We start from the raw sequence: 23,216 nt of genomic DNA, 5'->3' as shown, positions 1-23,216 counted from the left end.
TCTTCAAGTTGAGACCCTGTAAGAGCTACAAATATGCACGCATAAACATGCACTTTCGGTCATCACCCTCCTATTCTTCTGCACACAGTGGCAGGAAGTTGTCCAGATATCCGCAGGGCCTCTGAAAAAAAAAGAGAGGAAGGTGTCGGCTGTGGTGGTGACGGCGGTGGTTATGGGATGGGGTAACTTCACTCAGAGTTAACTGTTCTTTGTGAACAGCAGGACTACAGCTACATCACAGGGCTACACAGTGACTGCCGGAGATAGGAGGCAGGTTTAGCAAACAGCTGGACGGGACCGCTGATTCCAGAGAAGAAACGGTCAGCAACTGGCGACCTGAACAACCTGAAGATGTTCGTTCTGACGGTGTTTGTTCTGCTGGGACTGCTGAGCTGGACTCAAGGTGAGTTAGCCACCCAATTCTTTTAAACAAACAGATTTATCTTTCATACATACATGAAACATGTCACTTGTTTTAGATCCTTTGGCTGTAGATAAAAATCTGATCACCAGTTTGGAAATAAAAGTGACGTCTACTCTCTTAACTGCCTGAAATAAATGATTAATGTTTTCGAGGAGCATTTTTTACACTGAAAAAAGAAAAAGAAAGACTTGGTAGCCAACTTCCAATAATGACTTAAGTTGGTATTATACAAATAAATAAAACATTTTCATCTCAGTTTCAAAGATACTATGTTAAACTAACTTGATTGGAAAAACACTAAATTGAGTGTTTGTGAATTTAAAAAAAAGTTTGTATTCTTCAGTGTAGCTTAATGTGTTTTATAACATGGTATTAAGTCCTACATTTGTAAGATGCTGATATAGAACTGAGGTTAAAATGTCTTTTCCTCAAATGCTTTATTTTTAAATATTTCAGAATAGACAAATTATTTGTTTTTGCCAATGTAATTGAATCAGAAATATTTGTATTATATATATATATATATATATATATATATATATATATATATATATATATATATATATATATATAAATTCAAAGAAAAAATACAAATAGGAATTGAACATGTTAAATATGCGCATAGGGCTAAAATTTATAACAGGAAAATATATATATATATATATATATATATATATACATACAACAACAGTGTATGTATGATATTAATTTAATTTAAAAGTATTTTGTTTAAGGACATATTTTCATTTTATTCCTCTCTTGTGTTTAACACTTCATGTATCTAATTTCAGCTCCATTGTTCATGCTTTTTTTCTGCTATGATTTTATGGTCCCACACACACCTGCCAAGCCCATTGTCCAACTCCATCACATTCCTCATTGCCACGGCGATGACCTTCGACCTTTATCAAGTCCCAGCCCACTCCATTTCCTGTTGCTATTCGCTTCTCGTGGAAACTTCCTGTTTATGTCGGGCCCCATTTCCTGTTTCCTTTAACGGCCCGCACCAGGACCCACCTTTCATGGCTTGACCTGCATTGTTATGAATAGTTGCTAATGCTCTGAGACAATGAGTGGCTTGAATAAGTGGCTGTGTTTCTCCTGCGAAAAAACACTGAGTGCAAACAGTCTGCGTGGGGAAATGAAACTGCATTTGTGCAGTTTCATTTGCATGATGCATTTTGCCTTAAAAAGATCTTCACCATGACTTTAAATGGACAAAAATACATGCATATGTTTCAATCACGGAGAAAACATTCATAAAACAAACAGTAGTCCATCTACAAATACACCATTATTACATTTTAACCACAATAACTCTTTAAAAAGATGTCACTTTAACTATTGCATCCCTTTTTTTTTAGCTATTAATCTGTGCTTGTCTCCACAGCTGCGTCTGGTGATCCGTGGGGCCTGTGTCCACACAGAAAGTGTAAGGACAAGTTTGGAGACGGGTCATGTGACAGAGAGTGTATGGAGCCCGACTGCCTCAGAGACGGCTTCGATTGCCTTAAGGACAGGGGACACTGCAAGTAAAACTCTTTTTTTGACATTTTCACTCTCACAGAACCAAAAAAAATGTTTTCATTATCAAGAGTTAGTTCACCTTAAAAATAAACTATAACTCTTTTCTTTTTCTTTATTACTGCTAATAATTACTAATATAACCTAAACCTTACATAACACATATACATCACTTTAGGTTTAAAGATGCTTTTATGCAAGACAAAAAAAAGTCCCTAAAAAATAAAATAAAAGGCAGCTTTAGAATGCATTGTAATGACTATTATAATAATTTATTAATGATACCTGTGCAAAGGAGAGGTTTCTGCAGGCAACATAATAGTATCAATAGAAGTATTTGTTTCAGGGCTTGTATCATATGCAATGGCAGTTAGGTCAAATTAATCAGATTGTTAATTTGAGGCTGGTAACTGTCCGTTATGTGATCCAGTATGAAACAACTAATAATACCAATAATGCGTTTTCTGCAGAAAAATGCAGTGTGAATGCTAGAAGATGAAATGAATTACAAAGCACTGCTGGAAATGCAGAAAATCTAAATGAATTACCTGAAAAATCATGGAGCCTGAAGGAATTGCGCTACAGGACTCAACCCCCACAATAACTGCAGTTTCTGCAAGTTGTGTGGACATGTGGATTCCACCACTAAACACCTTGGCAAAGTTTGAATCCACTGCACCACTGAAATCGTAAAAGGCTGCAGTAGAACTAGTTTCACTAACTCTGATGTGGGTTAGGCTGACCACATCAGCCCTGGCCCATTGAAAGCCCAAGGCTGCCATGATTATGAACCATTATCATTGTTGGTTGCACTGGCCCACATCAGCCCCAGCCCTTTAGGAGCATCATGAGCCTCCTGGTTGTGGCTCCCTTAGCCCCAGGCTGATCTGTTAAAGTCAAACCAGAGTTTGTATTTGAAGAACAAATAAACAGAGTAATGAAATTATAGTCCAAGATATGAGGAGCCATAATAATTTTACCTCTCACATTCACAATTTTATCTCTCACATTCACAATTTACCTCTCACATACACGATTTTACCTCTCACATACACAATTTTACCTCTCACATACACAATTGTACCTCTCACACACACAATTTTTCCCTTACATTCACAATTTTACCTCTCACATTAACAATTTTACCTCTTACATACTGAAAAAATACCTCTCACATTAACAATTTTACCACTCACATTTACAATTTTACCTCTTATGTACATACTGAAAAAATACCTCTCACATTAATAAATTTACCTCTCACATTCACAATTTTACCTCTCACATTCACAATTTTATCTCTCACATTCACAATTTACCTCTCACATACACAATTTTACCTCTTACATACTGAAAAAATACCTCTAACATTAACAATTTTACCTCCCACATTCACAATTTTACCCCTCAGATTCGCAAAGAATACCTCTCACATTCATAATTTTACCTTTCACATTAACAATTTTACCTCTCACATTCACAATTTACCTCTCACATACACAATTTTACCTCTTACATTCACAATTGTACCTCTCACATTCACAATTTTACCTCTTATGTACATACTGAAAAAATACCTCTCACATTAACAATTTTATCTCTCACATTCACAAAGAATACCTCTCACATTCACAATTCTACCTCTTACATTCACAATTTTACCTCTCACATTCACAAAGGATACCTCTCACATTCACAATTTTACCTCTCACATTTGTGAATGTGAGAGGTAAAATTGACCTTGAATTGTGATTACTTTTGATCACAAATCTCTTATTGTGTCTCTTTATTTACATCTCTTCATCCTTCCCCAGTCCGGGCCACATCCAGTACTGTCGCGATCATTACGCTAACTCCCACTGCGAGCAGGGATGTGACAGCGCCCCCTGTGGATGGGACGGCAGCGATTGCTTCAAACACCAGAGCGCTGTGTGGGCCAAAGGCACCCTGGTCGTCCACACAAACCTTCCACAGCAACGGGGCGCAATCTCCAACAGCTCCCTGCTCTGGGCACTCAGCGTCCTCCTCCAGTCGCCACTCAAGCTGAGAGGCTCCGCCCCCCTCGCCACTAACAGGAACCTGTTTGACTTCGACCCTCAGCAGCTCGCCACCCTGCTGGCTCAGGCGTCAGCGGCTGACTCTAATGGGTAGGTGCAGAGTCGACTGTCAAAGATATAGTGAGTTAAGTTATGTTTTATCTCAACAGTCAAGTCCCGAAAAGACTGGAAAGCTCTTCTGCAAGCACAACTGGCCAAGATGGTAGCATTAAACAATACAAAATCAGGCAACAGAGACAACAGATAATACTAGAATAAGGCTACAATTGACAAAAAAATATATAATTGACAATTTAGTTATTTTCCATAGAGTTTACAATCTTTATAGTGTTGAAATCTACCAAAGATATCAGATTAGATATAGATTATTCTGCAGAGTAGGTAAATTTATTTGTCATATCTGTCTGTACACAAGAGTTGTCCCAGAATGGCTTTCTAAAAAAATAGAGGATACCAAATGACCAAGTTGATGTATAGACAAAGTATGGCCAGCAAACTCTTTAATACAGAGCACAATGAGGAGTGAGTTTTAATAATGTTACAAATCTCTATGAACTATAACACTGTGGAGACACTGTGGTGAAGCATTCCTGTGCAACAAATCACCATAATCAAGAAACTGTAAGAAGGTGGCAGCAACCTGGCTTCTCCTACACTGTAAAAAAAAAATCAGGTTAATTAACGGTAAAATACCAGCAGCTCTGGTTGCCAGAACTTCACTGTAAAAACTACAGTGAGTGGGTTTTCTACTGTAAATTTAAATGTAAATATCAGCAAAAACTGTAAATTTGATTTAATAGTCCTGTTATTTTTTAGGATAAATGTGTCTTGTTGACACAATGTTCATATTTTTGAAACGGTGAAACTGTGTGTTCTTCAGTTTAAAAGTTTTGTACTATTCTTTGATTTAAGGTCATTAAAAGTGACTACTGATATATGATTTTAAAAATGTCACCCTATTTCTGATGCAATTTGACATTGTTTACTGTAATTGTGTAGTTTTTAAAGAGAAACAGGAGAAAAGTCTAAAATAAAAACCTAACTTATGCCTCAGTTTCTTCACAAGACTACCATAATACAACAGTTAAAAACATCTTATTAGCCCTCTTTGGTTGGAGCAATATTAACGATGTTCTAGCATGACTAGATAAATGTATTTGCATTCAACACAAACTCAAATATTAAAGGCAAACTGTCATGTGTGAAGGGCACCTGTGAGCAAAAAATCTACAGATAGAGAAAACAACATCACCTGCATAACAGTGAGTATTTGTTATATGTAAATGGTTTAAATATGGACAGAATAAAAGTGGGCCAAGTACAGAGCCTTGAGGAACTCCCAAGTAAGAAAACTGAACTGAACAGAGCCCATTGTCCAGCAAGGATCAATAATATGGATACTGTTATTAAAGTGTGTCAATTTTGGAAGTGAGCTGTTACAGAATTTACTGTGATGTTTTGTTTTGATCCAACTAGGACTTTTATGTAAGTACACGTTTCAGATTTTAAATGATTCGAGATTTCATCCAGACAAAAATAAATCAGAAATGATGTACCTGCTCTTCCCGACCGTTTCCTTCCCTCTCACTCTTTCCAGCTCCCTCCTTTTCCTCCAAGTGGACAACAGGCCGTGCACCCGTCTGCCCTCTACCTGTTTCCCGAATGCCCCAAGTGCCGCCAGTTTCCTGCGTGCCGTAATGTTGCTAAAGCCCAGCTCTATCCCCACCCTCCCACAGCTGAAGGCCATCATCCGTATTAGAGGTGTCCGAGTGGAAATAGGAAGCAGAGAGGAGGAAAAGGTCAAAGAGGAAGTCAAAGGTAGGTGTCCCCAACACACACACAGCCATCCAGCTCTGAATTTCATCCAAACAAAACACTATAAAACACCTTTCCGTTTCCACTGTGGACATGTGATGGTCACTGTTTTTCAGACATTTAATCTATCAGAGGCAGAGCTCAATAAAAATTTAATTGCTGTGAAGTTGAGGATAAGAATGAGAAACTTTCTATCTTGAGCACTGCTGAAATTTGGACCACATATTGGCATCTAGGTATTGCCGTGAATCCATATCTTGCAGCGTTTAAACAAAATTTTTGTCCATTCTTCCTCTCAGAGAGTGGAGAGTCGACGCCGGCGTGGCTCTGGGCCGTGATTGCCGTAGCGATCGCCCTGCTGCTGGGGCTCACCCTGGTGGTGTTCCTGGTGGTGAGGAGGGTGAGGCAGCAGCGGGCAGAGAGGGAGGGAGCTAACAGGGTGAGACACCGCTCCACGGTCACAGACAATGACCCCAAATCAAAGGCCTTGACGCCGCACGCTGCCCACCAGGAGCAGAGGGTCAGATCCATCAGAGAGAAAGAGAAGCTCAGCTTGAGGAAAAAGAAGAAAGCAAAGGAAGCGGAAAAGAAGAGAAGGAGGGAACCGCTGGGGGAGGACGCCATACGAATGCGGTGAGACGAGCTGCTTTGACAGACACGAGAGGATGTTTTGTCTCCTGGAGGAATGATGTCATGTAGACAAAAGAAACAAGTGGGAGTTATTGAAAATGCTGAAAGGCACTTTTCCCCCTCAATCAGCTGGATATCATCTTTATCCTGCAATTATCTGCCTCACATACAATACATATTGTATAGCTGGTAATTGAAATGTTATTTCAAACATGGAAAAATATTATTATCCAAACAAGGAGGGAAAAGAAAGAAAATAAAGAAAATGTTTTCGAACAATGAAAAGCTTTATACAAAAGAAATAATAAAACACTGCACAAATCCAAAAAGGAGTGGGAAGAAGTGCAAATTAAACCCCGCCCCTTCTCCCTCAGGTAAAATAAAAATATATGACTTAATTTAGTATTTACATATTTACATTGTTAACAGAAAATATGAAGAAAACAATTATCACTATATAACAGAGGAAGAAAAGTACTTATTAACTTCCCTTCCAATGATTTAAACCTACAAGGTCCTTTACTTTTAGCTCATTACTGCCATGATCTATTGTTAATTATCTGAAATAATTAGACAGACACAGACAGACAGACAGACTTGAAATTAGATGACTTTTCCTAGAATGACCCAAACATGACAAAAAGTTAAACATTGCCTTTGTTCTTGGGGGTCACCTTTGGTTATAAAATCATTTTCAAACCACAAAAAAACATTTTAAAAAATGATGACTGGTCAGGGGTATGATTAAAAAAAATGGGAGAATATTATTTTGCAGTTGAAGTCCTCATTGTACAGTATTAAAATGCATTCAAAACTACTTTCTGCATTTTTTTTCCTACTTTCTTAGGCTAAACAAATGATATATGTAGCTAGAAAATTATCTTTACAGTTATGCAGGACCTTTAGCAAGACTACAACTACTACTTCTACTACTACTACTACTACTACTAATAATAATAATAATAATAAAAACTTTAGTAAAGAAAAAAAATCAATCAAACTGCTTTCTTTTATGGGTTTAGTCAAGGACCTTTAGGACTAGTGGTGTATACAGAAAGCTAAGACAACACAGGGGTTAAAAGACAACAATTTTTGGGCCCCTGACCCTTACTGTGAAACATTAAGTATCTCTGTTGTGTTCCAGCGTCTTGGCCCATTTCATCAAAGACTACCTCATGTATGTTTTAAGAAAACGTACTCCTAAATGGTTCTTTTGTCTGGGTGTGTTGCAGAGTGCCTGGATGACTCATAAATTAAAAAAAAATAAAGGGAAAAGGAAAAACATGGTGCGGCTGCAATAAAAACCACAGCAGCTTTTTCATGTGCCGTATCTAACCTGTGGTTTTGGTTTCCAGACCTCTGAAAAGGGACCAGGATATAGGAAGTGACACAGACTTTACCCAGAGTTCAATGGAAGACATCAATGCCAGATGCTCCAGACGACAGGAGGACGCCTCCATCTGTGACCACCGGAGCCCGGAGCAGAAACACTACCGGGCCGGGACCTCGCAGCCCCGCAGACCTGTACAGCGTAAGCTTTTACAGTCATTCAAGTCACACATTTCTACTTTTATTCAGCTCGGAATCTGGCATATATATTTTTATTAGTATCCAGTATTACAAAAAATATCTGTTTCTGATTAGCTGGCATCTGTTAAAACCTTGAGACAGCTCAATAATTCTAAACAATGAATTAATCATTGTTATAATTCAGCGTGCAAGCATGAAACTACAGGAGACTATAAATAACTAGAAAATTTCCTCTGGGGAAATTTTGAAAGGGCCACGGGGGCTACTGCCTGTGTGTGTACACTATGATGAGATTCTTCAGAGATTTAAAACTATGCCCTTTAACCTCAAAGTGTGTGTGTGTGTGTGTGTGTGTGTGTGTGTGTGTGTGTGTGTGTGTGTGTGTGAGAGAGAGAGAGAGAAACATGTATGTGGAGGAGTGTGCGCGCATACGCGCGCATTTGTGTGTGTGTGTGTGTGTGTGTGTGTGTGTGTAGCGAAAATCGCATAAAGTTACCTGTGTGTGTAATTAAAATCACAAAGTTACCTGTGTGTGCGTGTTTGAAGCAGGTGTATGCATGTGTGTATGAGGGGCATTTTATGCCAGCACACTATACTAAAACGCGTGTATAGCGCCTATGCGATGACATCAAACGTCTAACGTGCGCGTGTAAATTCCATTCACTTTCAATGGACAGACAGGCGTCACGTAGGCGTCACGCAGACGCTGTACACGCGTTGTTGCACATACGCCTACGTGACGGCTGCGTGACGGGTGAACTACGCCTCAAATACGTGACATGAAGACCCGCGTGACTGTTAAGTACAATTCTACATAGGCGTACAGACACGCGTATTGCGAGTACACCAGATAACATGGGTGACGGGTGAAAAGTGCCACTAGCAAACGTAGTGGACGCCTGTGTGTGTGTGTAACGCGTGTAAGCCTATAACAGTTCAGCTGTTACACAGAGTCTCAGCTTCATATGGTATTGTTTATAAGAAAGCACAACTTATAGATGAAGAGAAAGACTATCTCGTACGTACCAGATAAACTTAACGTTTTTCCGGCCAAAACCGGAGGCTTAATTAGCCTGTTTTAGGAGTGAAAGTCAGCAAAATGCAGCTTAAACAAAATGTTTTACCTCATTAGTTAACTACGAATGTCTGTAAAACATAATGGGACTGTGCATAAGTGCCGAATTGGGTTAAACAGTGTAGATATAAGGTCCGATGGAATCATATTGTGAACGGACTGGGGTCCACATGGCTACTGAATATTCATTAGATAGGTCCGCATGGCTACATAATATTCAGGGGTGACAGCGATTACGGCTTCTGCAGGCAGGTAAACCTACCTAATTACAGCTGGTGCGTAATGAACTGTGTGTCCGCGCGCGAAGCTGGGAACTGGCTGTGAGCGTTGCACTTTACTATTAGCCTACTATTTTTAAGTAGCTGAAATTATTTTAATTATCCCTTTCACCCTTGCTATCATTAAATATCAATTCGATATCATTCAAACCTAGAGAGAGAGAGAGAGAGAGAGAGAGAGAGAGAGAGAGAGAGAGAGATTTCGTTAACAAGAAAATAAAAACTGGCCTGAAAATAATAGAAATATCCTGACAGCTCTGTGGGGGCTTGGAGTTCATCTGTAAGTTGTGCTTTCTTATAAACAATACCATATGAAGCTGAGACTCTGTGTAACAGCTGAACTGTTACACAGAGTAACACACTGTTAATGTACACGCGTTACACACACACAGGCGTCCACTACGTTCGCTCGTGGCACTTTTCACCCGTCACCCATGTCATCTGGTGTACTCGCAATGCGCGTGTCTGTAAGCACGCCTATTAATCAGACTTTATGCTGGCACAGGCGACGCATTCTAGGCGTTTAAGTATAGTGTGCTGGCATAAAATACCCCTCATATGTGTGAGGAGTGTGTGCACTTACGCGCATGTGTGTGTGTGTGTGTATCTGTAACTTTAATCACATCAAAGATCAAAGGCAATCAGATCAAAGCAATCAACAGAATTAACTGACACCTGTTAAAGTTCCGAAAGAGTGACAGCAGCCAGAGGTGGACTGGAATTTCTGGCCTCGAACAGAAAGCATTTTTGGCAAAACCATAATACCTATCATTGATTCGACTTCACTTTGAGCGTCCTGAGTTCTTCCTGAACGTCTACATATGTTTTTATTTCAGAAAAATGAAAAAATAGCTTTGTTAGAGCGATCTAAAAAAACGTTTCCATATCCCTTTTTCAAATATCTCCCTGCGTTTTTAATATGGGACCCAATGAGGCTGTTGGTGGTGTTGGTGCCGCATCTGTGCGTCGTACGCCCAAACTATAACTCTGACAGCTTTACCAGAGGATTGTGAGTGAGAAGAAAAATGTTCCTACGTTTCTATGTATAAATTATTTCTGTAGAGTGAAATTTGCGGCCTGGAGTGCAGTTTTAAAATTAATTTTTTGACAGTTTTACCTCTCCCTCTACACTCTGAGCGATGACATCACACACTCTGACAGGAACATTCCGTGCAATACACACCCATTATAATCTCAGAATTTCTCCAAAAATTATCATGGTCATTGAACAGGGATTGATAAAAAACTATATGACCTATCGAAACGTGGATTAATACACCGATACACAAGACTTGTGTCTACTGTTTAAAGTTTAAATGGAGTCTTTAGGTTAAATTATGCCGGAGAAGTAGACGTTTAAAAATCTCCAATGATTGTTCTTTTTCGCTCATTTTTTGTCGGCCGTCCCATTCATTTCAATGCAAAATTTTGAGCAGTTTTTCGCGACTTATGTCGCGAAAAATTCGTATTCTGTAGAGAAAAGTAATAGCACACCGATCCCGATCAAACCGCACGTTTTGATATATAATTTGTCCTGCAACTCTTTAAGTTGTAGGACTAGTAGCGGGACGAAATTGCGTCCGCAAGAGGAATAAGAAGAAATCCAGTAGTGCTCGGGGCTTTGCCCACACTGTTATACTGTGGACTGGTCCCATACAGCAATAGCTGTAGGGACCAGTGCTCGGTGCGATTGCCCCGAGGCCCTAACTATAATACTTTTTTCATTTTAAACTAAAAGATCATACTAATAGACACTATATCTCATATTTGTTTAATTGATTTTAAGCAATAAGGTGCTTTCTCTGGGTTTAAAAATTGTTCTTTCTTTTCATGTGTCTAATGGACTTGAATAGGGCAGCAACAATTAGTCAATTCATCAATTAGTTGATGCACCAAAAAACTTAATTGTCAAATATTTTATACAGTTGATCAATGGTTTGGCTATTTAAACATATTTAAAAGCTTCCATGATTCCAGCTGCCACAACACAAGGATTTGCTGCTTTGTTTTATATAGTTGCTAATCAACATTAAGTTGATGTACTTGATGACTCTTACACTTTTGGGTTGAATGCACTTAGTGTAAGTGGCTTTGGATAAAACAACAGCTAAATACATTTGATGTGAAGTTTGATTCTTTCTGAGGACTCTTCCCTTGTGCCCTGTAAATGATCTTAAAATTGTGTTAACATCTTTGGGGTTTAGACTGTGCAAAATAAGATATTTGAAGGTGTCATATTGCACCTTGTTTAACTAAAGTCGTGTGACAGTTATTCAAACCTGGTAATTAATAGATAAAGTAGATCAATAGATTATTGACAATCTCTAGTTGCAGCCCTGCAGCGACTCACAGTGAAGTAAAGCAGGACTGATATTGACACACTGTGCCACACAAAGTAATGCATTAGAGATGACACGTACCTCCTGTTAGAGGAGCTGGACACTGTGGCTGGGGAAAGGGACGTCTGGAATGCCCTGCTTTTCCTGCTGCCCCCGCGACCCGGCCCTGGATAAGCAGAGGAAAATGGATGGATGGATGGACGTTCACTGTATATATATATATATATATATAGTATTATAGTATTTGTATGTGCATCAAAATCCTTGTACATGTCAGTTGGAGATCCACTTATTGATGCATTTTGTTCTCCCTCAGCTCCACCTAGAGGATGGGAGAGGAATGCCATGCCTCCTCCTCTGCTCAGTCCTCCCCAGCAGGTCAGCCCTTTGCTTTTCTTGACAGAAGTAATTTTATTTGATCCATATTGTGAGTAGGGTTGCAAAATTCCAGGAATTTTCAAAGTTGGACATTTTGCCATGGGAATTAACTATAATTATTACGGAATTAACCGTAATAAACAGGGAATTTACCAAATTGAAGGTTGGCCCTTAACAGGGAACTTAAATATACTTGAATATCTGCTATTCCTCAATCACATGCACACAGCACACTGCTTACTGCATGACTGCTGAGGCCACGCCGCCCAATGCGCGTTGCTCCATCACATGTTCAATTCATACAACATGTTGAATGGGACTTTTTGGAGGGAGAGGAGCTCTTTTTTTTTCATTAAACGTGTTGAATTGAACTGTTCAATGGAAGAATTAAAACTTGATAAAGTTCTACTTACAAATAAATCTGTTGAAATGTCATGTTTTTTTATTTTGAATATTTCCAAAATTCCCCAGCTTAACTTCCCATGGAAAGTTGCTGGAAATTTACCGGAAATTTTCCACCCCCTTGCAACCCTAATTGTGAGTCACCAGGGTTATTTAGGACTAATGATCATTGGGGGTCAAACTTAAATGGTTAAATATCTATATGTGTGTGCTTGTTCTAATTATTCCTCATGGCTCTGTTGTGTGTGCAGTCTGCAGAGTGGTGTGGCCCTGATGGTTCTGTGGTTCTGATCCGAGCGGTGCGGAGTGGGCTGGACAGAGTGGTCTTGGAGCTGCTGCGAGCAGGAGTACCAGTCAACAACACTGACCATACTGGTAATGCATCTGTGTCACAGTTACTGATAATCATTTTTTTACCTGCAAGTCTGACTCAACCCCAAACAGCAGTCAAATAGCATCTGCATGTGATTCTTGTCGCCTGTTTCAAACATCTTGAAGTAGAAGGGGTTTTCTTTCAACCTTTATGCAATAGTGTAATTGTAATAATACTTATAGCATGTCTATAAAGCCGGAACCAAAGTTATTCAATTAATTGAGAGGGAAACTTTTAGGACACTAAATATCAACTTGCAGGTGGTGCAAGGCATCGTACACTGTAAAAAAAACAACTGTTGTTTTTACGGTAAAAAACGGCAGCTGTGGTTGCCAGAACTTTACCGTAATAAATATGGTGCAACTTTTTGTAATATTACGGTAAAATTATATTGGCACTGTTTGTTTTCACGTTTAAGATTGCCAATTTTTTACATATTTTACCGTAAAAAATAAAAAGATTTTCCATCAAAAGAAACGCTGTTCTGTACGGAGCCCCTAAAGGGACATGGTGAAAATAAAAAGACAGTTGTTTTCCCAAGATAACGATATAATTAATTCGAGATCTTGAGAAAACAAAACAATAGTGTAGTCCAGACGCGTAGCCAGTAATGTAATGTATTTGTAACCCGGCCCGTGTGGGATGAGCCTCTCCACACCCTGGGACTCTGCGTTGTGTTGTTTGTGATGATGAAGGGCGGAGGAGGGACCAGTCGGACAAGGGTGGTCGTTATATTGCGGCTCGGACCGCGTCGTTCTTTATTTCTCACAACGGCTGGCAGCTCAACCTTAAACAGTACAAGTAAACACTGGTGTGAGACAACAGAAAGATTAAAGGCTTGTGTTGTGTCCTTACTGGTTTCCACACTAACTGTGCCGTAGGCTATGATCTGCGCAGTTTCTGTTACGCGTGAGCTGTCTGTGGCACTGAAATAACAATCGCCGTTAATGTGATAATTTTCTGTCTGATGCAGGTCTATGTTATGCTGTACGTTAACACTTTATCGAGCCTACTGATTGGGTACATCTGTAGACGGCACTTTGTGCAATAAAATTATTTATTGTGCCGTGCGATAAAGCCGATACGCATGTTTTGTCTTTACTGTTGTATTGTGTACAGCCTTTATAAAGCTCTGTTGGGAGAGCTTGTGTGAAATATTATTTCTGCCTTCGCCACTGGTAGTATTCCATCTGGGTCCAAAACGGATTGCACTACATACACAAAGTTTCTAGTGACCCGCAATCCTGCTGATCTGCATCTCTCAGTCATCATCTGGTATCCATGGAGACATCCGGTGGCGAAGGCAGAAATAATATTTCGGGTGGGCCAGCACAGAAGTGGATGGGCCATCTTTTCCCAGAAAAAGGACTCGTAAAAATGTAGAACTATAAAAATGACAAATATAGACAAACTGGAAAAATAGTGACTATTTTACTTTGCAACATTATGCATTACAAAGGAAATGACAGCAAAACACTGCCTATAAAACAAGCTCTCCCAACAGAGCTTTATAAAGGCTGTACACAATACAACAGGAAAGACAAAACATGCGTATCGGCTCTAACGCACGGCACAATAAATCATTTTATTGCACAAAGTGCCAACTACAGATGTACCCAATCAGTAGGCTCGATAAAGTGTTAACGTACAGCATAACATAGACCTGCATCAGACAGAAAATTATCACATTAAGGGCAATTGTTGTTTCAGTACCACGGACAGCTCATGCGTAACAGAAACTGCGCAGATGTACAGCAACCAGTTAGTGTGGAAACCAGTAAGGACACAACACAAGCCTTTAGACTTTCTGTTGTCTCACTCCAGTGTTTACTTGTACTGTTTAAGGTTGAGCTGCCAGCCGTTGTGAGAAATAAAGCACGACGCGGTCCGAGCCGCAATATAAGGACCACCCGTGTCCGACTGGTCCCTCCTCCGCCCTCCATCATCATAAACAACACAACGCAGAGTCCCAGGGTGTGGAGAGGCTCATCCCACACGGGCCGGGTTACAAATACATTACATTACTGGCAACGCGTCTGGACTACACTATTGTTTTGTTTTCTCAAGATCTCGAATTAATTATATCGTTATCTTGGGTTTTTTTTTTTTCAAGTAAAGCAGCAATGTCCTTATAATGAAGCCCCAGGTCAAAATATAGCCGAACTAACTCCTGTAATGTCATTTTCATACAGAAACAAGCTCTGAAATGCAGAGGGTGTTCTTACAGACACCATGCGCGCATGCAATATGCATCTCGTGCTCACGAGAAACTATCTCGTGCTCACGAGAAACTATCTCGTGCTCACGAGAAAATATCTCGAGAAATGTTTCTCATGCTCACGAGATACCAAAGTTTTTTTTTATTTTCACCATGTCCCTTTAGGGGCTCCGTAGTTCTGCCATATAATTGACAAGAAAATACTTTATAAATGCCGCATAAATTAAAGATTTTACCATTAAATATTACAGTATATTTCTGTTAGAGATATGGTGTTTAGTACATTTAACAGTGAGAAAAAGTATTTCTACAAAAAAAATGCAAAAAATGATGGCTTACAGTATATTTTTTGCTACAAACATGGTGCCAGTGTACTTCACAGTGGAGTAATGTTTTGTTTTGGGGTTTTTTTGTAAAAAAAATATGTTTTGGCTGATATATACATTTACAGTGTTTCATTGTTACTGAAACTGAATTAACCCATTCATCATTTTACGGTCTTTTACGGTCATGGTTTAGCAGTTTTTCACCGTAAAATCTACAGACACTTTTTACAGTGTAAAAAGGTACTACACTGCAACTTCTGTTCCCCGTGAATATAAAATTTATATTCAGGATAGATATGTAAGTCTGGGTCAAAGACAGAACTAACTGATCTGTGAAGCCACGCCACTAGCTTTGCTAATAAACTCACCTGTCTTTAACTTACCTATCCACATTCCATATTTGGAACCAGTGTATGAATGGGTTGAAGCAAAATAACAAGTAGAGCTCTTATTTTGTGCACCTGTACACTGAGGGGCTGAGTAACTGGTGTAACTTACCACGTCTCTCTCACATCCTCTTTTTGTGTCCCTCCTCTCCCGTCCTGTGCTCATCTCTCCATCTCTTCCTCCTTCTCCTCCTCCAGCTCCCCTGCTGCCCTCTTCTGACTCAGACCAAAGTTAATGTGCTCAAACTTCGGGTTGATGGACATATTAACTTTGTTGCTCATCTTTGCTTCTGTGGGCTCTTTACGTCTCTGTCCACCTTATTTTTTCTGTCCTGTCTCTGTCATCTCTTCCTCACTTCAGCTGAAAAGAATTCCCCTCCACTCTCCCTCTCTTCACCACCTGGGCTCGACTCTGTTGTGTAATGGTTGTTCATTGGCTGACTTACTCCCTCCCTTCTTCCCCCTTACCTCCCCTCCACTCACACTGTCTCTCTCAGGGAGATCAGCCCTGCACTGGGCATGCTCAGTAAACCACCTCTCCCTAACAAGGACTCTGATTCGCTACGGGGCCGCTGTGGACCTGCAGGACAACAAGGTAAGTTCTGGTTTCTTTATCAGAGGACTAAGAATCCTGACTTTATATCCTCCACATGTTGTTTCATGATTACTTCTCTGGCAGGGTGAGACGCCACTCTTCCTCTCCGCCATCCATGGATGCTACGACACAGCCAGACTCCTCCTTCTTCATGGCGCCAACCTGGAGCTGCACGATCGGAGAGGACGCCGTCCAATCGACATGGCCAGAGAGGGCATGCATCACCAGGTCCTGGAGCTCCTATTGGCTCACCAGATCCAGAGAGGGCCTGTTCCCGTCGACTCGGCCAATGATATGATGTGGGAGGAGCGCGCTATGATGTACTCACCATGGGTTGGAACACAAGGCCTGCCCGGAAGAAGTGCCTCCTTCTCTGGGATCATAGGGCACCGAGACATGACCCCACCTCCACAAAAGTAAGCCTTCAGTGATATAGAGCAGTGGTTCTCAACCTTTTTTCAGTGATGTACCCCCTGTGAAATATGTTTTCAGCCAAGTACCCCCTAACCAGGGCAAAGGGTTTTGGTTGAAAAAAAAAGAGTTAAAAACAGAGCGCTGTGCCATCAGTGTCTGATTTATTAAACTTTGGAACTGATAAACACATACAAAATTCAAACATTTGAGCGCAGTTACTAAGTGTTTGGGGTCAAAGGTCAAATAAATCATCATGATTTTTGAATGTAAAAATGACATCATCAATACATGTAGAAATAAGTGTCATATCACTTACCTACATATAACCCATTTGGCTGGCCAGTTAATAGTGTTACTAACTAATACTATTAGTTAGTAACTGTTGTTTGTATCACCTAACTATGTAATATTCTACCGTAACCTTAGAGAAGTAGCTTTGTTGCGTAGACCGAACTTAACTGCAGTGGTTAGATGTAGGTTTGAGGGCGTGCTCATTTCAGAAACACTTCCTTTTGTTGTATTTGAGGGTATGAACAAATGACATATGTGGTCGTATGAGTACTTGTTGTCCATTTGTGTGACTGTGTGGCAGTCTAACATTGCGATGACTTCCATGTCTTGCCAGTGATTGGTCGATGAGCCGAGTGCAGTACCCCGCCCCTCAAAACTGGCGACCACAGCTCAACCAATCAGCAACGGCACTGGTCCCTCCGAGAGTCATGGGCCGCTCCCCTCGGCCAATCAGCACCTTACAGGAGGTGACCTCAGAAGACGAGGATCGCGACAGGCATCACGAAGCCCCCAGAGCTGCGACGCCTCACTTCCTGTCGCCCCAGCCTGCACCTCGGCAGCGTTCCTTTTCCTGCACCCAGCATGCACTGCAGCGCCGCTCCAGTGGCCACCAGCCAGAGCCCAATTACATCATTGTGACAGACAGAACAGCCAACGAGCCCATAGAAAGAGTAGTGGTTTCACCTCCCACAGAAGCAGCCGCCCAATCAGAACGCCATATAGCAGGAAACGGTGACACGCCCAGCAGAGCAGAACACGCAGCAGCGAGTTTGACAAATTCAGAGCAGAAATCCAGAGGTGAGAGGTCAAACAACACGGCTGAATCCACACAAACAGCCCTGTAGAGGACAGAAGCTGGCAGCTGCCTTTCTGTTCAGCCCATAAGAAAAGCATTAAGGAAGCTACTGACAGGGGCGCTGAGTTTTAGTTTGGCAGAATCCCAAAACTGGAGGGAGTTTAATATTGATTGACTGTTATTTCGGGACCTTTATAATTATCCAGCATGCATCCGTTTGGATGTCCCCTGACAGATTTGCTTGTTATTTCTTACATTCCTGTCAAATTAATACACAGTAGCACTTCCCAAATCACCTTCCCTGTTTTCACCCAGTCTTGCATAAATTATTAATATTATATTTTTTACTAGGGAGGGAGATTTGACTCCTCGTACATTCTCTTTTAAATGACACAGTCAGATAGGTAACAGAGATGAATGAAAATCAAATGTGTCACAGTCACACACACACAGTCCTGCGAATCTGGTTGCTAAATATTGTAATATATTCACATTGCCTAGACATCTAACAGGCTGTATTCTGATTATTGTGGAAACAATCAAGAGAAATCTTTATTAAAAACATGTGCACAGATGCACATAGTTGTCAGAGTCCTGCTGATGCATGCAATAAAGTCACTTTTCATGCAATGAATATGGATTTTTATTATAATTTCTTCAAATTCACTTTCATCATAGTGAGGCAGGGCTGAAGCTGCTGGAGTTTCTCTGTTTCTTTAGGAGCCCTCCAGTAGAAAACGGAGACTCTGTACTGCTGAATACCTGCTGCAGAAATTCCTGACTCTGCTGTGATGTTGAGCCAGTAAAAAAGCTCCCAGCTACCTGATCCAACAGATTTCTCCAAAGTTTAGAATCACTTTCAGTTGGTGACCCCATAATCTACAACCAGAGATCTTACATTTAAGTAGAGATGATTCAGAGCTTCACTGCATGCAGCTTTTCATCACCACTGTGAAATGTGAGAATGGGCTGTATGTGTTTTATGTCTCTCTCTGGCATGTAGGGATTTGAAGAATTTTAGGAATGGAGAAGTTTTTAAGGGGTTTCCAATCACCAAACAATTTGCAGTCACCTTTCACTTTATTTTCAACAAACCCTTATTTTCAATCAGTTTAAACTTTAAAATAAGCACATTCCTCTTTTTGTATGTACCACATTACACAAAGTGAAAGAGATGTCACTAGATGGCATATTTTAAAACTTCATGGCTAATCACTATAATTTAAATTAAACTTGTTTTGTTTTTTTGAACACTTAATGTTATGACATTAGGTTTCATATGCACACAATATCTGCAGCACCATCGACTTATATTAACCCTCCTGTACTCTTGGGGTCCTTTTTGACACCAAATCATTTTTAACATACGATTAATATAGGTTAAGTTTCATACTTTCACATCACACCTGTGGTCAAAAAGGACCCCATGACATTAGACTGGTTTTAGGACATGTAGAAAAAAATCATGACCAACTATTTTTCACATTTCAAGGCAACTCATGACCAACACATTGACATATAATTTGCATATTTTTTTCATTATTATTGGTCCATTTAAGTCAAATATTCAAAATTAGGTCTCATATCAAGAGAAAAAAAAGTAATAAAACCTGAATATTTTTTTCAATAGTAATAGTGGAAAGAAATCTTGATGGGAATGCAATGTTTTGAAAACACTGTACATTTTTAGATGACAGCAAAAAAAAGTACACAAGGGCACACAAGGGTTAATCTCTAGTTCACACCAATTGATCGGGTTATATTTGCAGAGCTGGCACGTGCCTGATTCACACCTGCACGCGCCAGCAAAGATCAAAGGATGTCTGGATTGAGCGCATTTAGCACATTTGAATCAAATATTCTACTTCATCAACCCACAGTTTCAAGCAACAAAGATTTTCAGAAACTACAATAATCTCGTCACAGGGATACCATCTTTATTATCACTATTATCATTGTTTAATTCACACACAAAAAATAACCAAAAGAATCCTGGCCAACTGGGCTGTCATTTGCATTTTTTTAGCCTGGCCCAATCCAGTCTCCCTGTATATTTTGCCTTCACACCAAATTTCTTTAGATGCCATGTGGTTGAAGCTCTTTCTCGTGGGAAAAGAGGAAGCGGCGCTGCATTTACAGTTTTACTATCTGTTAAAACTGATACATCATTGGAGAGGGGAGACACTTCCCACTTTCCCACGTGCATCCACAGACGATTGAAATGCAAATGAGTCACAGACCGAAATATTTTCTCTGCTGTATGAACCGCTCATCAAATGAATGCAAATAAATGCTCGCAGCATAACATCTGTTTTACGCACGCCAAAAACACCTCATTCCATCAGTAAATAATGATTTTGACCATAACAGTGATTCCTACTCTTAATTAAATCTCTATTTGAATGGGCAAAACGTTTTTTTACTGTCGATTTCAAAGTAGGAAGCTATGACTTTACGCACGGGAATGGCACCATTTACGCATGGCTTCCACTGACTATATACTTAAATGTAGTTATAATTCTTACATATTCTTATATTTAAAGATGAAATTGACACTTTGGAGATTAAATGGCTAAATGTTTCTTAATGTATGTATGTTTTTAATATTCCTGGATGTTTTAACCAGCTGTATGTTTGTTATAGTTTTTTGAAGTGAGGATTAAGCCTGTTACATTGTGTGAAACGTCACTGCATGGCGCCTTTCATCCTCTCGTGCACACTTATGCACGGAAGACACGTGCCAGCAAACAATCAATTAACACATACGCATCGTTTAGTGATTTTTCATTTTGTTTATTAGCGAATGACTGTTAAAATAAATTAAGGTGCAAAAATACTTCACAATATGACACAAGTAACAGAAGTTGGCCTGTAAAAGGCTGTAGCAGCACTTGGTGTTATCATAATAGATTTACAATATCTACACATTTCACAGAAAGCAGAAGGCCCGTGATCAATACATTGCACTGAAAATGTCCTTGTAGAAAGTCAAATGTACAACACATGCGCTCATTGGAATATTAATCAGCATGTCAGAGTCATTTAGAGTTCAGTTTCTGCGCTCACTGTGCGGTGATCAGGGCCAGGGCCTCCACAGTGACTGGCAGACCGCTTGGCCATGGGTCGGGCTCTGTTTACTCGCTCGACTGGCCGCTCTGTGGGGCTGTGGGGGGGCTGTGGACTGGCGATGAGAGGTCTGAACACAAGTTGCCGCGGTGAGGGCCGGCGTGCACCGTCTGTACCCGGACCTGTTTATGAGCAACCGAAGAATGGACCTGGAGGACTTCCTGAGGAGCACAGAGCTGGAGGAGGGACGAGCTTCAGTTCTTCTTTGAGCAGAATCAGAGTCTGAACGGGAGAAGCGAGCAGCAAAAGACGCATCCAGCGCTGATCCGAGCCACAGGCCTTTCCCTTCAGGTCCCAGGAACTGAGCAGCTCTCTGGAGGCAAGTGGAGAAACCGTCCTGGAAGGAGTGTCTCTGGCCTCCACAGCCGCCACCACCTCCAGCTCTCGTCTTGTCCCCTTCTGCAGTACTCTGCAGGAAGAGGACTGTGTGCTCGAGGATCTCGGCTTTCTCCACTCTGCGCTTATTTGCTTCCTATAGGAAAGAAACAAAGAGTTAATAAACAATTCCAGCAGCACCTAATCTAAGACATCTTCCAAGGTGAACACATAGACCACCTGAGTTTTGTGGTCTTTACCTGTCGCTGTAGCAAAAGAGTCTTTAGGCTCTCCAAGCTGCGGTTCATTCTCTCTCTTCGACGTCTCTCTACCTGAGGTTTGAGACTCTGCGAAACAGAAGGAAACAGTATAATTAATAAATGAAATGAGACTAAGAGCTGAAATAGTTTCTGTCTTGCCAAGTTATTATTTTGTCCTACATACGAGTAATGTGTATCTCAGGAGAGACAATACAGACAACACAACCTACAGAATAATCTGAAATATTACATGAAAGCATAAATGATACAAGTACCTTCTTCTCGGCCTTTGCATCCTCTGAATCTTGAAGCAATTTCATGATTGTTTTCCAAGAACTGGTAGCTGCCGCTCCGTCAGTCGTTCAGTCAAAGCTGAATGTGACCATGGTGGGCTCACTGAGGGCTTTTAAGCTATAGGTGGGCGTAACTTTAGGCTCCACCCACCATCTCTGACCACAGATTTAATTTTACTGCAGTTTTGCAGTTGCTGAAACTGGGCGACATAATTCAGTTTTACCAAGTTGTTAAGGTCTTTTAACTATTCAGAATTACAGTAGAAGTCTTCTTTATATATGACTCTTTCCTGCAGTTTGACAGTCAACTTCACCTTAAAATAATAATAATAAACTTTATTTATAGAGAGCTTTTCAAAACAAAACGTTACAAAGTGCTGAACAGCAAGTAAAACAAGCATACAAGACAGAAACAAAAAAAATGTACACCCTGTTATTTATTATTAAAAGTTACGAATGATAACTTTCAGTGGAAAGGTGAGGCGACTTTTAAAACATTAAAGTAAAGCTAGAAATTAGTGTGAATATACAGCAAAAGTCTTGGGCAGGTGTGGAAAAAATGCCTAGAATAATTGATGCTGGTTTGAAGGCAAAGGGTTAGCAAATATTGATTTAACGTATTTTTCTTCTGTTCACTCACTTTGCATTTTAAGTGATGAAAATAAACTTAGCATTTATATTTTTTGAAAGCATTCTTATTTTACAGCATTTTCGTGCCTGTCTAAACGTTTTGCACAGTACTGTATATATTTACTTTCGTCTTCAACCTTTTCCCCCTTTAACACATTTTGGCTTGAACAAGGCTGAAACAGACTAAATGACGCGCCAATGTGCCTTTCACTAATCCGAGGGGCACGTGCTGCTGCCAAGCGGAGCGGCACGCGCCTGTAGAAGGTGTTACCAACTCGTGTGACACATTTACATATGTGAGGAAAAACAGCAAACATCCGCCAAAACAGCGTGAAGCGCAGACAAATGACTGTGGGCGACTTCTCACGCCATTAATATGAATGATCAAACGAGACATGACCTCGGGCCAGTATACTGTCAGGCAAAGGTGTGTGCATGGGGACGAGAAAAGCAGGGGAAATTGAAAAATATGTACACGTGAATGAGCGCTCACTGACTCAGTAAAGATTAAGGTTCTCTGTGCGTAGTATGTGCGTAAAATCCACTATTTTTCTGTGCATTTCTGGTAACGGTTGTCCAAAACAAGTTTTAAAAAACAATTCAAAGTTATTGTATTCAAACATGTTTCTTTATATACAAAAAAGCTGATATATATGTATATATATTATTAACTATGTCACACACGTAAAGCCTATCCTTTTACGCACGGTTCATCCAAAGCATGTCTTTACTTCCAGTTCT

The 23,216-nt window shown here is 40.3% G+C and overlaps 2 protein-coding genes across 2 annotated transcripts; one reads left to right on the top strand and one right to left on the bottom strand.

The window, feature by feature from the left end:
• The first annotated feature begins 198 nt into the window (after positions 1 to 198).
• notchl (notch receptor, like) lies at positions 199 to 20,645 on the top strand. Its single transcript, XM_059339578.1, has 11 exons — positions 199 to 403; positions 1,815 to 1,956; positions 3,763 to 4,095; positions 5,603 to 5,823; positions 6,120 to 6,453; positions 7,806 to 7,981; positions 11,989 to 12,050; positions 12,704 to 12,827; positions 16,253 to 16,350; positions 16,435 to 16,766; positions 17,390 to 20,645. The coding sequence occupies exons 1-11, from the start codon at positions 352 to 354 to the stop codon at positions 17,898 to 17,900; spliced, it is 2,385 nt and encodes a 794-aa protein (XP_059195561.1). The 5' UTR covers positions 199 to 351; the 3' UTR covers positions 17,901 to 20,645.
• A 248-nt stretch (positions 20,646 to 20,893) lies between these two features.
• Positions 20,894 to 22,365, bottom strand: LOC131976513 (transcription factor HES-5-like). The gene is made up of 3 exons (XM_059339580.1): positions 21,828 to 22,365; positions 21,553 to 21,639; positions 20,894 to 21,449 (listed from the first exon to the last, which is right to left on the bottom strand). The coding sequence occupies exons 1-3, from the start codon at positions 21,870 to 21,872 to the stop codon at positions 20,928 to 20,930; spliced, it is 654 nt and encodes a 217-aa protein (XP_059195563.1). The 5' UTR covers positions 21,873 to 22,365; the 3' UTR covers positions 20,894 to 20,927.
• Between the last annotated feature and the right edge of the window lie 851 nt (positions 22,366 to 23,216).

This window comes from Centropristis striata, chromosome 8 (genome assembly GCF_030273125.1).
Source record: "Centropristis striata isolate RG_2023a ecotype Rhode Island chromosome 8, C.striata_1.0, whole genome shotgun sequence".
Lineage (NCBI taxonomy): Eukaryota > Metazoa > Chordata > Actinopteri > Perciformes > Serranidae > Centropristis > Centropristis striata.
Note: the sequence above shows the minus strand (reverse complement) of the source record. Positions and strands in the feature narration are given on the sequence as shown.

Excerpts from the sequence above, each read along its gene's own strand:
- notchl (XM_059339578.1), top strand. The coding sequence starts at position 352 with ATGTTCGTTCTGACGGTGTTTGTTCTGCTGGGACTGCTGAGCTGGACT. Across the intron at positions 7,982-11,988 it reads GCCCCGCAGACCTGTACAGC|CTCCACCTAGAGGATGGGAG; the intron begins GTAAGCTTTTAC and ends GTTCTCCCTCAG. Across the intron at positions 16,767-17,389 it reads ATGACCCCACCTCCACAAAA|TGATTGGTCGATGAGCCGAG; the intron begins GTAAGCCTTCAG and ends ATGTCTTGCCAG.
- LOC131976513 (XM_059339580.1), bottom strand. The coding sequence starts at position 21,872 with ATGAAATTGCTTCAAGATTCAGAGGATGCAAAGGCCGAGAAGAAG. Across the intron at positions 21,640-21,827 it reads ATGCAAAGGCCGAGAAGAAG|AGTCTCAAACCTCAGGTAGA; the intron begins GTACTTGTATCA and ends TCTGTTTCGCAG. Across the intron at positions 21,450-21,552 it reads CTCTTTTGCTACAGCGACAG|GAAGCAAATAAGCGCAGAGT; the intron begins GTAAAGACCACA and ends TCTTTCCTATAG.